Source organism: Anolis sagrei, chromosome 6, assembly GCF_037176765.1.
Source record: "Anolis sagrei isolate rAnoSag1 chromosome 6, rAnoSag1.mat, whole genome shotgun sequence".
Lineage (NCBI taxonomy): Eukaryota > Metazoa > Chordata > Lepidosauria > Squamata > Dactyloidae > Anolis > Anolis sagrei.
In genome coordinates, this window is record NC_090026.1 from 66,145,536 (window position 1) to 66,160,980 (window position 15,445).

Below are 15,445 nucleotides of genomic sequence, written 5' to 3' on the forward strand. Positions count from 1 at the left end.
TGTTGCAAATATTAGAATAATGTGGAAGAATATTTTAATAACTGGAGAATTAGGATTTCCAAAGTTTGGAAAGTGGGTGCCTTTTCTTTCTTTTTTCCCCCTTTTCTCCAGCTATTTTATGGCAAATACTCTGTTAGTATAACAGCTGCATGTCTCCAGTCTGGTGTGTATTTCCAGATTACTCTAGTAGTCATTGATTCAATCAAGATAACTGGTTGTTATCTGCATGTAAGAGAAAGCCATATACTTTCTAATGAAACTCCCATCTTTATCAGTTAAAGGAAGATCTAATGCTTTGGATAAAGCAATCACATTAGATTAAAAAAAGAAGGAATCAAGAGTGATGGCATAAATGTTATCTAAAAGTCTACTGTAAAGGTAGCATACTTCTAGTAAACTGTTGCATGCACACAGTGATTCACTATTGAGTCTGTATACAAGAGTTAGATCAGCCTCTTCAGTCTTTTTACCCTGGAGCAGGCCCTAAAGTATTTTTTAGTTTTCAGGCAAACCCTTCATGGACATTATTATATTTATAGCAGAAAAACATTTTTTCAATCATGATCACAGAATACCTAATGGCCTCTTGTGGAACTCTTGGGTTCCAGGGAATCCTCGTTGATAAACTTTTTTCTAGAGACTAACAAAAATGCCATGGGTAAGATGGAATATGAAAACACAGCAAATACTCTCCCCCCCCCCCCTAAATCAGCAGTGACTTAATTAGCACATGATTTTATTTGTGCGTTACAGTTGTATACTCCTTTTTCTGATTTTTTTCACATTTCCTGATTCTCATAATTCAATGGTTGTCCTCATTTTTAAAATAATATCCCAATTTTAGCAACCATTCTGTGTTTGAAATGAACGGCTATATTTACAGCACAAAATTATGACTTGCATGTTCAAAAATTAGTATAGGGCTCAATAGAGCATTCATTTTTTTCTTTCCTAACCATACTTTGGTAAGAAGTGCTTGCATATCTAGCAGTCCTCTTTCTGTAGTACTAACATACAAATATTCAAATCCTGAGTCTGAATTATGCACAAGTCATGGCAATTTGGAAGATTGTTATAGCTATAAATGTGTGTAGTACTGTTCTGTTAGATGTAACAAGTAGTGTGTTATGAGGTGCATATATCAGAGCAGTGGTTCTCAACCTGTGGGTCCCCAGATGTTTTGGCCTTCAACTCCCAGAAATCCTAACAGCTGGTAAACTGGCTGGGATTTCTGGGAGTTGTAGGCCAAAACACCTGGGGACCCACAGGTTGAGAACCACTGCTCTAGTTGATGTCAGCCAAAGCACCACGGTGCCAAGGAAGCTGAGAGCGAGAACCCCCCCCCACCTCCCCCCCCCCATCTAGGCCAAAACACTTGGGGACCCACAGGTTGAGAGCCACTGTATCAGAGGATCCATCTACACTGTAGAGCTAATACAGTTGAATATGACTTTCACTGCTAGGACACAATTCTATGGAATCTTGGGGTTTGTAGTTTTAAAAGGTCTTTAGCCATCTCTTCCAGACTATAAATCCCAGGATGTCATATTATTGAGCCATGGCAGTTAAGGTGGCATTGAACTGCATTAATTCTACTGAGTGGCGCCAACCAGGAAGGGGGAGGAAGAGGCTCTATTCAGCCTAAGATGGAAGCATAGATCCCTTACTTTTAAATAAAATGTTTCTGTCAAAGATCTAAAATCTTTTTGTAAAGACAAAATGAAAAGCCACTGTACCGCTGTCATGCACAAAGATGAACCATGATAGGAGCAAGGAAGAGATAAAGGCAGGAAATGATATCTGAATGGTTGCCCCACAGAAAAATACCTTGGGATGGCACAAAGCATTAGGAAGGACCTAACCAACTTTTTATGATTCTTAACTACTGTGAATGACTTTTCTGTGAATTTGTGCTCACTCTCTCATCTGAATTGGGATGTTAATATTGTTTTTAACTGACAGGTGAAGTAAGGCAGGTTAGTAACACCTGGTTAACGGTGAGTCTTTAGTTTTTAATTAAATAGGTATGAATCTGAGTCTAGGTTCTTGCAGAGCATGTTTAAAGTGGTTTCTTTGTCCCAGGTAACTCATTGCTCCCTTTGCGTATTTGTGGATAATTAAAAAAGCACATTGAAACTGAAGGGATACTCTCTTGACTGTAAAGCGATCAGCTCTACCTTGAAATCAGAACTCTCCTCTCCATCCCCACTCCCAGCCCTGACTCCAACAAACACTGCCTGGAGGAAAGTGCAAGATCCCTACTGTCACTTTGTTCTCATCATTCACAACAGTGAGAGGAAAAACCTTCTGTATATGTTATACCATAAACCTGCACAGGGATTATTCAAACAAGTTTGTTTGTACAAATAACAGCTCATGCAACTGCCAAACCCTTACGGTCAGTGTAACATCGGGAGACTGCTTCCTGTCCTCCATGATTCATGGAAAAAACAAGTAATCTAAGCGATCAGTTCTTCGGTGTTTGAAGTAATACTTAACATTTCCTATCATTTAAATACAATGCACATTATTCTAATTGCTCTAATTATTCTTATGTAAATTAGACACATTAATTCTTGCCTTTTATTTCTCCCACTGAATTTCAAGCTTCATATATCATGGCTTGCAGTTACAACTGATCTCTCAATACACATGACTTACAAGATTGTTGTAGCATTAAAAGAGAGAGGGAGTAGGCATGGACATTCCTAATGCAGTGCAATTAACATCAACAGCAATATTAACATTTTTGCCAAGCACAGACATTTGCATTAGTATTCTCACAAGATCACTTTTTTAACATCATGGGTTTTGTGCCGATTGCATAAAAATACCATAGGAGGCTCCTCAGCCATCTGATTTACAGGTCAAGAGGCAGATGAAGGTAGGGGGAAAATAGCAGTCTTTGAAGGGAAACAAGCATGGTCCTATTTCCTTCACAGATATAGAATAAATATTTTAAGATATAGAAAACAAGTCTGCTCTGACTTTCACCTGGCAGTTATGCAATCAAAATATGACCAAATCATGTATGCATATTGTGGAACTTGAATGTCTAGGTTCTGCACTCTGTGGTTTGGACTCCCAGCTCTTAGGTACACCTAACTGCATGCCATCTCTGTTTTCTTTGACAACCATGGCGTTCAATAACCCTGAGCTTCTAGAAAGCAGGGAGAAAGAGGACAACAAGGGTGGATGCCTATGATGGCCGAAGTCAGTGCATGAAATCTAGATTTTTTCAAAGATAATTTTAAAATTGGCATGTTTGTTTATTTTACATAAAAGAAGTGGGAAATAAAAAGTGGGTTCTTGTGGTACTGTTAAGACTATTACGTTTATTTATTATGAGTTTTCATTGATCCCAAGCCACTGCCTTTGGTGCACTGATGGAATGCAATATTCAAGCCTCAGGGGTATATGCAGCTACATAGTTCCAGGGTTGGGATTACAGTGAAACAGTTTCTACATTTCTTTACACTGAGATCCTATTTGTAAAGCTGTGCACCTGCATATATATCTCAGACCTGAACATTATACTCCAGCTATACATATCCTAAGTACAAAATTTATAACGTTTTCATCATAGAGTTGGAAAATATAAAATAGTACCACTCTGCATCACAGGAATAGGTGTCTTAAAATAGTTAATAGAGATTTTTTTAAAAAAGACCGATCAATCTCATCTACCTTTTGTAGCAATATAGAGGCACTAAGTGAATAGGTAAAGTTAAGTGAATATATTTTGCTTAATAAAAGAGGTAAGAGGTTTTTCACTCTTCTGTTCATCTATATGAAGCCTATAATTAAACAGGATAAACAAAACATGGATGGCACCAGTGCTAGTATTTCCTCTTCACCTTCTCTCTAGTTTGACTGAGCCAATATTTGCATTTGGTTTGTGAAACAATGTTTTTGCTTATAAATATAATATTAAGTTCACCAGATTAGCTGTGATTAATGATTATCTAAACAGTGACAGGACGGTAAACAGAGCTTTACAAGCAAGAACTGCAGGGAACTGAATGCTGAATAATTGGATATATTGAAACCAAAATGATAATTATGGTACAAACTCTGACGCAGATACACTTGGTTTGTTGGCTTAATGTATTTGCACTTGGAACTGACTGAGTTTTTGAAATACAACCTCCCATAGCTTTGCACAAGGGTGTGATCAGGTGATGCTTCAACAGGAAATCATAGAGAACACCCTGATTCTGAATAAGAAGGAAATGAATCACAGTTAGTGTCATTCTTATGTCACTGCCTTCAGTTGTCAAAAATGTTTATTTCACTGAATTTTCCTGAATTTTTGAAAGGTATGTGTTTCATAGACACACACGTCTATTATATAATCACAGTCAGAAAGTGGCATATCTTACATACGACAGTTAGTTTTATTCATAATCGGGATGAAATGAAATACAATGTTCAATGCCAGAAATGAAAGTGTCCCTGATTTGTTCATAGAGGTTTACTATAGAGACATATTTGGAATAAATACCTGATTAGATTTTCCAATACTATTTTTAATTAACTTTATTTTGAAAGTGTTAAAAGTGACATTAAAAGTCAAAAAAGTGAATCAAGATAAGAAATATAAAGTATATACACAAAAAATGCTAAGAAAAAAAAGAAAACAAAAAGAAAATGTAGATGATCTCTGACCTATCCTGGCCAAAAGAAAACAATATAAGCTTCACCCTCTAGGCCTCCCAATATTGACTCTTTTCTCAACCCCCCACCACCACCACCCCACCCTTAAATTATCCTTCAAAACTCAAAATCAGCAAGTCCTTCTCTTCCTTGCACAAAAAGTGAACAAAGGGTTTCCAGTCTTTCAAAAAAAAAATCCAATATCCCTTCTTTTAGTAAACAGATTGATTTGTCCATCATGGCCAAGTCCATCATTTTTATCATCAAATCTTCTGTTGTTGGTGCTGCTGAGTTCTTCCATTTCTGTGCGTAGACCAATCTGGCTGCTGTGATAATATATTGCAACGGTTTATCATGGTCATTTTTATCATTCAGACCAAATAGAAAAGTCTCAGGTTTTAACTGGATATTTTCCCCCAAAACTTTCTGGATGACCTTATGTATTTGAATCTAGTATTTCTTGGCATCTTTATATGTCTACCACATTTTTGGAAACCTCTTTATACATCTTAGAAAGGTTTTCAAGAGTAATATATCAATATATCATTTTATTAAAAATATCTTTCAAGTTATAACATAACATAAAATATAACCCCTTGTTCCACATTTTCTCTTGCTCATCCAACATTATATTATGCTCAACATTTTGTGCCCTCTTTGTCATACCTTCTTTAACTTGCTTGTCTGCCATTTCCCATTTCAATATGATCTTATACATTTAGCAAGTACATGTTCATCATTGGCACATAATTGCAATTCAGTTACCTACCTTTTGGGTTTGGCCAGTTAACAAATTCCCCATAATCTGCTCTAGAATCTTTCCTGGTATTGATCTCAGGCTGACAGGGAAGTAATTGTTTTAGTCCACTTTCCCCCCCTTTTTTGAAGATGGGAACAGGATATACTATCCTCCAGTCTGCTGGAACTTCTTCTATTGTCTAAGAATTCTCAAAGATGATTGCCATCGGTTCTGAAAATACTTCTGACAATTTTTTAATACCCTTGGATGTATTAAAAGCACCCTTGGTACTTATCAATGGCTCCTCATCTGGCTCAGGAGACTTGAAATCACTAGATTTGTCAAATATTCCTATTCTTTACCTATTCTGTGCTGCATTTTCCCTACTGCATCCTCTGTTTCATCCTCTCCAAGTTGAGCATACTTCGCATGGGTCAGCTTTAAGTGCTGGTCTTTTTGAATAGGTTAAAAATAGTGCCCCCTTCTCTTAACTTGCCTTTGCAACCTTGCTGACAATAGAATATAAGGCACAGTCTAATCCACTGTCCCAAATTAGTCAGCCATAATCTTGTACAACATTAATTGTTCTCTATGTCAAGATATTAGTTTTTTCTAACTGAATTGCATAATTAGGCCTTTTGAAATAGTGTTGGGTTCTTAGCCAACATCATGTGAATACTTATTCATATGAGTCATCACTAAATTTTGCATTGGTTATTTGTAGGTTTACATCATTGTGAACACAGTTATGTCTCTTTTTTCATCCCATATTTTTGGTTTGCCAATATTGAAAAAAAAATCAATCAACAAATCTGCCAAAAAATCTTTAGATATAATGAACTAGAATAGGTCATTACATGCTTTAAAATGGAGGGAAGAAGTAAAGGGGTTTATATATCTACTCTGGCTCCCACTGTACAATCAGATTCAATGGGTGGATTTGTTTTTGACATTTCAAATATCTATACAGTTTAGAATGAAAGTGTCAAAAGGACCATCTATTATTTGACCCCCCCCCCCCCCCCCCCCCCAGGTAAGTGCATCAAGGTCTGTTCTCTGGATTTGGCCACTGGATGATATTTGAGCTGGTAGCAACTGGGAAGATGCTTTCTCTTTGGTTGGCAACTTAGAGTGCTCTGTATGTGAAATGTCCCTTACTCAACAAGGGACGTATCAACACTTTGATTATTTAGCAAAAGCTAAATTCTTTCTGGGATTTTAAAATTACCTTTTATATTATTTTATATTCCAATACATTGATTCTGATACTGATCCTGTTTAAATGCAATGTGTTGCTACTTTCTTTATACAGAAAGGCTTTTATTCTTGTTTCATTGCTGATTGTTTTTATGGCTCAATATTTTATTGGTTACTCTTTAAAAAATCTAAAGTGTTTTAAATAACATGACAATTGGATGAAACCAATGGAGTTAGCTAAAGTATATTGTCATTTTTGTGTGATTGCCTTCCCAAATTAAAAATATTGCTGCTTCAGGTGGCTTGTGAGCTTGCAGATCCATAATATTTATTCAAAAACCATAGCTGCTTGTCTACAATATTTCATATCCTCATCAAAATTGGAAAGTAGTTACTGTGGAACCTTGACTTAAGAGTGTCCCACTTAAGATTGTTTGAGTTAAGAGCCATCACTCTACCCTTGTTTCGCTTTGATATGCAAGCAGCATTTTGCATTAAGAGCTAGCACCAGAGGGAGCACTAACTCCAGAGGGAGTGCTAGAGCCAGAGGGAAAGCTGGTGCGAGAGTACAGGGCTTTAGAGCGTCATGGGAGTAGCCTCCATGCTTCGTGTCTCCGGCCTTCGTGCCTTGGGCTCTTGTCCACTTTGGGAGATTATGGTCTGCCTTGCTCTTGTCTGCTTTGAGGAACTTTAGGTTAGTTGACTTCATGTGGTTTTTATCCCTGGTATGTTTGGCTTCATGAAGAAAGGGAGAGAGCAAAAGAGGGAAGGAGGCTCGAATGAGAGAGGTCAACCCTCCTGTTCAAGGAGCTCCATTGGCTGCCGTTTATTTTCCGAGCCCAATTTAAGGAGCAGGTGCTTACCTACAAAGCCCTAAACGGTTTGGGACCATCCTACCTGCGTGACCGCATCTCCGTCTACGAACCCACACGCTCACTTCGTTCATCCGGAGAGACGCTGCTCGCGATTTCGCCTACATCGCAGGAGCGTCTGGTGGGGACGTGAGACAGGACCTTTTCTGTGGTGCCCCCCCCCAACTTTGGAACACCCTCCCCAAAGATCTTAGACAGACCCCTACATTGGCAGTCTTTAGGAAGAACTTGAAGACCTGGCTGTTCCGATGTGCCTTTCCAGAATAGGAAAACTCCAACAAGTCCCAGAAGCACTTTAGTAGAAATTAAGATTGCCGGCACACTGCACTTACCCTATAATCCTACATATCACCTGTCACATCAGCACTTTTAATCTGTACCCATTACTGTGGCCCGGCCCAATTTTATTGTGTCATGGTGTATTGTTTTATTACTTGTTGTTTTAATATTGCTTTAACTGTTTTTGATTTGCTTTAGGTTGTGTATTGTTATGTTATGTTTTGAGGCCTTGGCCTTTGTAAGCTGCATTGAGTCCTTCGGGAGATGCTAGCGGGGTACAAATAAAGATAATAATAATAATAATAATAATAATAATGAGTACAGTATGAAGACACTGATGATTCTGCCTCTTCACTTTGTGCTTCATTGCCACTACTTTGTTCTTTTACTATTGTGCCATAACTTTGTGTTTTAAAGTTGATATTTCTTTTTCTATTGTTCCATGTGAATGTGAAGATTTTGCCTAGCTGTTACATTTTGTTTTTATATTGTTTGTTATTTATAAATTACATTTTCTTATTTTAAAATATGTAACAAAATGGGGTGTTGGGAGGCAGAATGGATTAATAGCATTTCAATGCATTTCAATGGAAAACTCACTTTGAGATTAGAGTGATTTGAGTTAAGAGCTCAACCACAGAATACATTAAACTCTTAACTCGAGGTATCACTGTATTATAGAATAAGGCACTTATTAAAAGTTCCCTACCTGAAGACATTTGTTCAGAAACATTACATTGGCATTGTGTGAGATTTTCATAACCTTGAAAAGAATAAAGAATAGGCTCTCAAATAAACTATACTTTTTGTAGCTTTTATGCTGAAGGTGTCACTTATTATTATTTTTATTCCCTTTTCTACAGTTTGTCAAGGAACCAGCAACAGGCTATCACAGCTTGGAAGTGTGGAAGATCATTACAACAGCTTAAAAAGAATGTATGAAGACTGTGAAGTGGTACTTGGCAACCTGGAGATCACATGTCTGGAACCAAACTATAATCTCACTTTCTTGAAGGTTTGTGTCATATGTCATATTGTTTTAGTTCAAGTGAAGATGCCTGTAGTAGCTCTTGTAGTAGCAATGCACAGCTTTGTCATGTCTTGTTGCCATAAAGAATCCTCTGGAAGGTGTGCCAGGGCTCACAGTAAGTAACTACTATCCAAGTAGCAATTCACTATACTAACTGGTACATTCTTCAAAACATGAAATGGAAAAGCAACAATAACAAGGGAGCACTCTAATACACACATTTTAAGACTTCTTCACACAGCCCAAAATGAAACAAAATAAGAATGACTAATTATTCTGTCTTTCTGTTGTGCGCCCTTCAGAGCATACAGGAGGTGGCTGGTTATGTGCTCATAGCATTAAACACAGTGAAAGTTATTCCTTTGGAGAATCTCCAGATAATCCGAGGAAACACCCTTTATGAAAATGCTGCACTCACGATTTTACTAAATTACAATGAAATCGAGGGCCTCGAAGAACTACCAATGAGACGTTTAGCAGGTAAGAAAGATGGCAAAAGCAATGGTCAACAGTGAATCACAAACATCTGGACTTCTTGCCCGATTTCCTTTATTTTTTGGTGAAATACATGAACTAAGATAAGGATTATTAATTCCTTGATAGTAATCATATAGCTATTATTATAATTGCTGTTTGTTTAATTCGCTCATTCTTTAGAGTCTTCAGAGCAACTCACAAACATAGGTTGGTATACAGTACAATAGGAAGTGAATCTCCAACCTTATGGCAGAATGCATCCTTGGAAACTGCCTCATTCACCCCATAAGCTTTTCTGGTTACCTTAAGAAGGTGACAGGTTAAAGCCTGGGAAAATACTGTGAGAGATTCAGAATGCAAAAGCAAATACAATTGCATTCTCAGTCTCTCACTATTTTAACAACACAACAAATTATATATTAAGTTTGACACATTGGCATATTCCTAAAACTGCTGTATACCCGACAAGGTGCCCATCCATATAGGACATGGGTTGTTGTAGGTTTTTTCGGGCTATATGGCCATGTTCTAGGCATTCTCTCCTGGCGTTTCACCTGCATCCTCAGAGGTAGTGAGGACATGGTTACAGAATTCTTCTGCCTGTGCTGTTCAACAGTACTGAAATATTTGGTGCACCCTTAAAGCCCCAAATTAGAAAATACAAAAAAATTACAAAATAGATGCAAATGCAATATAGAAACTGCAAGCATTTGGCCATTTTCCCTCCTAAATACACAATGGAAAATACTGCAGCTGCCCTGCCAACTGCTGCTGAACTCTACCAGCCAGCACAATCCTTCCTTAGGTTTCCCCACCTACATATTCATAGGGATTACATTCCCCCTCATAAAATTGTGTCTTCCTAACAGTTACTCAGTAGTGTTGTGGTCAAAACCAAGTTTGCATTATACATTTGCATGATTTGAAATTAAATTAACATTTTACAATATGCAGTCAGTGTCTGAAGACACATACTATTTAGCTTTGGTGTACAGTGAGACTTACTCCTGATTAGATGTGCATAGAATTGAATTATGCTTGATGGAAAATATCCATATTGATAAGAATTGTATCTGAAGAGGCTCATGAGGCTTACGCCCTGCCTCATAGACTTAGATCCATCTAAAGAGAATTGTCCATGGTACAAGATGAGCAAATGCAGAAGATCCAAGTGTATATGGGTCCTTCCACAATTGTTCACCTAGCTTGTTTGGTCCTAGAAGTATGGTAAAGATGAGGCTCCTTCAATTAGCAGAAATAATTAATAATTTACAAATTGTAATAGTGAAATTACAGTGCCATTAGCTTTGAACATGTGTTTTCCATACCCAAATATTATCAACAGAACCATGCTAATTAATTTGGCCCCATTAAACTGCCATTCAGACAATTAAAACTAGTTTCCTATCAACCACTGTGTTTTAAAGGGTGAAAAACAAATGATGTCATTTCTTAATGTATTTGTCTTCATTTTTTTTTTTTGGCAGAAATTCTAAATGGAGGTGTTAAAATAGTTGGTAACCCTTATCTCTGCAACATGAATAATATTCTGTGGGATGACATTATAGAATCATCCAGAGGTTTTTTGCTGTTTGATGCTGTTGAAAGAAAAGATACATTGCCAGCGATTAGCAATAAAACTTGTAAGTATGCACAGAGGAAGGTTTACCATAGACTAGCCAGGAAGGGTGTGTAAAAAACATGGCTAAAATTTCCTTTAGATCTCCTTGCAGGTAAAACATCCTGCAGATACTGGAAACTCAAAAATATTTTGGAAGTAATGGGACATAGGGACCTCCAGATAGTCTTATGTGGTGTGTGAAGTTCTTGAACCACAATTCCTCTATTCCTGAGTTAATGACTAATTCTTACCTATCAGAAGAGAAATAAATTCTCTAGAAAGAGATAATATAGAATTGGCATTCACTTTTTCTAAAAGGTTTTATGTTCAAAAGACAATCAAATTTTGACGAGACTTGAGTGGACATAAAAATATTCAGAAAATAGAATAAATGAATTGAAAGCATTTCTGGTTCTTAGGAGGTGAGAGATGTGGCTTCCCTTATGTTTATAGTTTCCCAATTTTAGTCATCATAGCCTGTGCTTTGGAGTCTGCAGAAACATACTCTCACCATTCCTGGTTTATTACTTTTTCCTTCTTTTCAGTGGTGTTTGATCAATACGGAAAGGCATTTTCTTTCTCTTTAGATAATATTGTAAAAACAAATGTAGCAATTCCTGTCTCTTCCTGATCTGGACATGTACTGCTTTGATACGTATTGAAGCCTTCAAAACTTAGTCCTCTTTTCTATTGCATTAAGGAAAAATTGAAAGTACTTACAGAGATACAGTAATAACAAGAAAAGAAAAAATAGAGAAGTTACTGACAAGAATAGCAGGATTGCCAATGATATCCAAGGGATCCTGGAAAGTTAATCTACCAGGGATAAGTAGTTTCATGACAAAATGAATAGGGTAGGAAGCGTTTGTTAGGGCTTTCTATTTTCAGTTTCTTAACTCTTATCTCCTTTGTTTCAAAACATTGTACACCCGCTTTTCTATCCTTCTATTTTAGATTAGAAAAGAAATGTTCTCCCCCCCCCTTTTCTTTTTTAACATCATAGAAAACTTTTTTGTATTAGTTAACAATGGAAGAAGATGAAGATGTAAGATGTTAAAAATGCCCCTGTTCTATATCCACTCTTGTACTCTTTCCCTGTTCTTCATATATTTGCAATTAAACTTATGTGTGTGTGTGTGTGTGAGGGGGGGGGATGTAGTCCTCTCACCTCTGCAAATGTCATTGATCACCCAGCTTTTCTGACTTTCACAGTAAAGCTATCTATACTTTTCACTAATTTTAGCCGTTGTTTATACATATCTACTTCTCTTTTCACTCTTTCAATTTTAGAGCAATCAGATGTCCTGAGATTGTTTTCTGTTATGTCTTTGGCCCCATGTAAGCTGCCCCGAGTCCCTTTGGGGAGATGGAGGCGGGGTAGAAAAATAAAGTTGTTGTTGTTGCTGCTGCTGCTGCTGTTGTTGTTCTCCTCCTCCTCCTCCCCCTCCCCCTCCCCCTCCCCCTCCTCCTCCTCCTCCTCCTGCTTTTCCTCTCTCACTGCTGCTTCAATGCAGAACTCACTTTCTAGCATCTACATGGGCTACATACCCTGGGGCTGATATGGAGTGGAGTACAACCAGCATCTGAGCAGCAGTAGTGCAAGCTCCATGTCATCCCAGCAATGAAAGGGAGTCCACTCTTACCAGCACTATATCTTTCACTGTCACTGCGATGGAGAGGGCAATATTGTTCCTGGTTGCCTGATCATCAATCATTGCCATGACTGATGCTTGCCAAAATTCCAGCACAACTTGATAATTCATACTGTGTTTCACGCTTACTAATTTATTCCTCATATTTTTGAGAACTGCAATTCAAAACTGTTATAGCCTGTCTAATGGCCCCTTTGGGATGAAGTGTTTTGAATACTTGACTTTTACTCTAAAATCATCATGAAATAATTTAAGTTAATATAGACACCTGAAAAATACATATTTGCCCTCTTTCCTAGGTCTCCCATGCCATCCCAACTGTACAAGTGGGCACTGCTGGGGCCCTGACTTTGAAAATTGCCAAATATGTAAGTATATGCATTGATTTTCCCTGTGAGTAAAAAGGGTTGTTACTTTATAAGCAATAGATCAATTACCTAGACTTTCTTTGTCATGGGTTCTTCTCTGTTTTCTTCTAACATAATTGACTTGGTGTAACTGATCTAATCCAAAGAATGAACAGTTTATTTCATTTTCTACCCAACACAACCTAAAGTACAAATTCAAGATTTTGCACTAATGGTTTCTACAGAGTTGAGGGATCGTCATAAGTGGTGAGATGAAGAGAGCAGACCTTGAGAGTTTTTGACTCCTTCTGAGTCTGCATAGATCAACCTACATTTCCAGTTAAATGGCCAAGCAGCATGGCTGTGTACTAGAATGCCCTTTGAGGTAGACCTGAGGATGGAGAGCTTAGGTTTGGATTATTTTTGTATCTAGCCATTTTCTGCTCTCTGTTCCATATTCCATTGGATGAAAAATGTCTTGAAAACGTATTTCCAAACTTATAGGGGGGTGTATAAAGTGTATTTATACATTCTCATAAAATAAACAAAAATGGATCATAGTTAGCCAGTAAAGGAGAGGCAGCAGGTCTTTCATATGCCTGTGGCTTGAGTGCCCTGGAATTTATGAATACTGGTGCAAAGATATGTATTAGAGATTATGCCATCATGGGATTGCTCTCACCAAGTATTATGAATATAAACAAAGATTTAATCCATACATTTGGACCATAATGTTTTATAAACTTTTAAAAATCCTGTGGAACTTGAAAGTAATAGTTCAAATCACTCAGATAAGATGTGAAGTATTAATGAAGAGACCAACACACAAAAGACAAACCTTTGGATATTTAAAAACAGGAGATAGCAATGGAATTTGACAGAAATATGATGAGGCCTTGCCTGCTCCATCTAGGCACTAGTCCCCCCATTCACCGGGCACATGATGGATTCAGGGCAGCTCTAGGACAGGAATATTTGCCCCGTGTATATACCTATTCTATATTTCATTGAATTCCATGTAAGTACTTGTTTTCAATGATACAGTTTAATTTTGGTGTGTGTTTTTTCAGTAACAAAGATTGGCTGTGCGGAACAGTGTTCAGGCCGATGTAAGGGGAAGTTGCCAAGTGACTGTTGCCATACACAGTGTGCAGCAGGATGTACAGGCCCTAAAGAGAGTGATTGCTTGGTAAGGAGATTATATTGTGTTTTTCCAATGAATCTGAATGTTAATACCATACCATCAAATATATTAAGAGATACAAACAGATATATTGTTAAAATGAAATCTCTATAATTAAGAACAGTTTAAAATATAACCTTTATATATTTTAAATATAAATACTGGACCTTTTAATACTAGACTTTTTTTTTAACCATTACAAAGAAGAATGGAAGTATAAATCCCCCCCCTCCGCCATTACCCTACACTTTCTCTTCCACTCTTATTCCTAACCAATCTCTCCCCCCCCCCCTTTTTTTATCCTCCAGATCTTTTACCCTAAGATATCCCAAATTATATACTTTTACCAAATGATGTTCTCTAAAAACCTTTAATACAAAATGTATGTATGTATGTATGTATGTGTGTGTATATATATATATGTGTGTGTATATATATATGTGTGTGTGTATATATATATATATATATATATAACACCTTCAAAAAGGCAAGAAATAAAAACATGAAGAAAATGTGGCTGAATGAACCTGAGCCATATAGACTTTATAGATTGTAACCAGCTCTTTGCCTTGTGCCCAGAAATGAACAGGTAGTCAAAAGAGTTGTTATTAATAAATCCTTTATAAAAAGAAATATTTCAATATTCCACATTCTGTACAAATAACAGCTTTTTATATATAAAAACACTGTAAAGTTATACAGTTGCAGTGATATACAAGAGATTTCCATAGTCTGCTGATTATGGAAAGAAGAGGCTTCTGGGGCTTACGCAGACGGTTTTAATGGTGAATTTTAAACTTGCTTCTTATGTTTCATTTGGTTTTGTGTATTTTAATATGTATTTTGTGGAAATATGTTTTAATATGTGTATTTTTTATCCCTGGAACAAGGCGGATTAAGTAGCTTACCCCAGATTCAATCGCATTACCCTGTATCTGTTACAGAATATAATTTCTTTTATGTTAACTTGCTAAACACTGATTATTTGGTCCCTTGTATTCCCCAGATAAACAATCATTTTACCTCAAAAAAGAATGTCATGTTTTATTACTGATTATAACCCCAGCAAAAATTGGGTTTTTTAATCAATTCAAAGTGAAAACGTAATTTCCATGTGTTATGGCTATGCTTAATAAATTGCTCAAACCAAGGCCCATCCACAGGCACAAAATGTGTCACAACCTGCATAAAAATGTTGTTTCTGAGCCACATAGAGGCCACACAAGGCTGACTTAAGCCTCCTCTGATGTGGGACACCAGCCTTCTCCAGTGCTGAAATGACAGAAAATCCCCCCTACTGGCACTGTTTACTCTTCACTTCCCAACTCTTTATCATTCAGGAAGCAAAGGAACTTCAGAGGATGGGAGAGGGAATCCTCCTCCCAAGCTTCT

At 37.1% G+C, this 15,445-nt stretch overlaps 1 protein-coding gene across 1 annotated transcript in view; it reads left to right on the plus strand.

Moving 5' to 3' along the window:
* EGFR (epidermal growth factor receptor) overlaps positions 1 to 15,445 on the plus strand; it is a 131,384-nt gene that overhangs the window by 70,770 nt on the left and 45,169 nt on the right. The window contains exons 2-6 of the mRNA XM_060781559.2: positions 8,607 to 8,758; positions 9,076 to 9,253; positions 10,738 to 10,893; positions 12,823 to 12,891; positions 13,941 to 14,059. Of these exons, the coding sequence (XP_060637542.2) occupies positions 8,607 to 8,758; positions 9,076 to 9,253; positions 10,738 to 10,893; positions 12,823 to 12,891; positions 13,941 to 14,059 (674 nt within the window). The remainder of the gene's footprint in view (positions 1 to 8,606; positions 8,759 to 9,075; positions 9,254 to 10,737; positions 10,894 to 12,822; positions 12,892 to 13,940; positions 14,060 to 15,445) is intronic.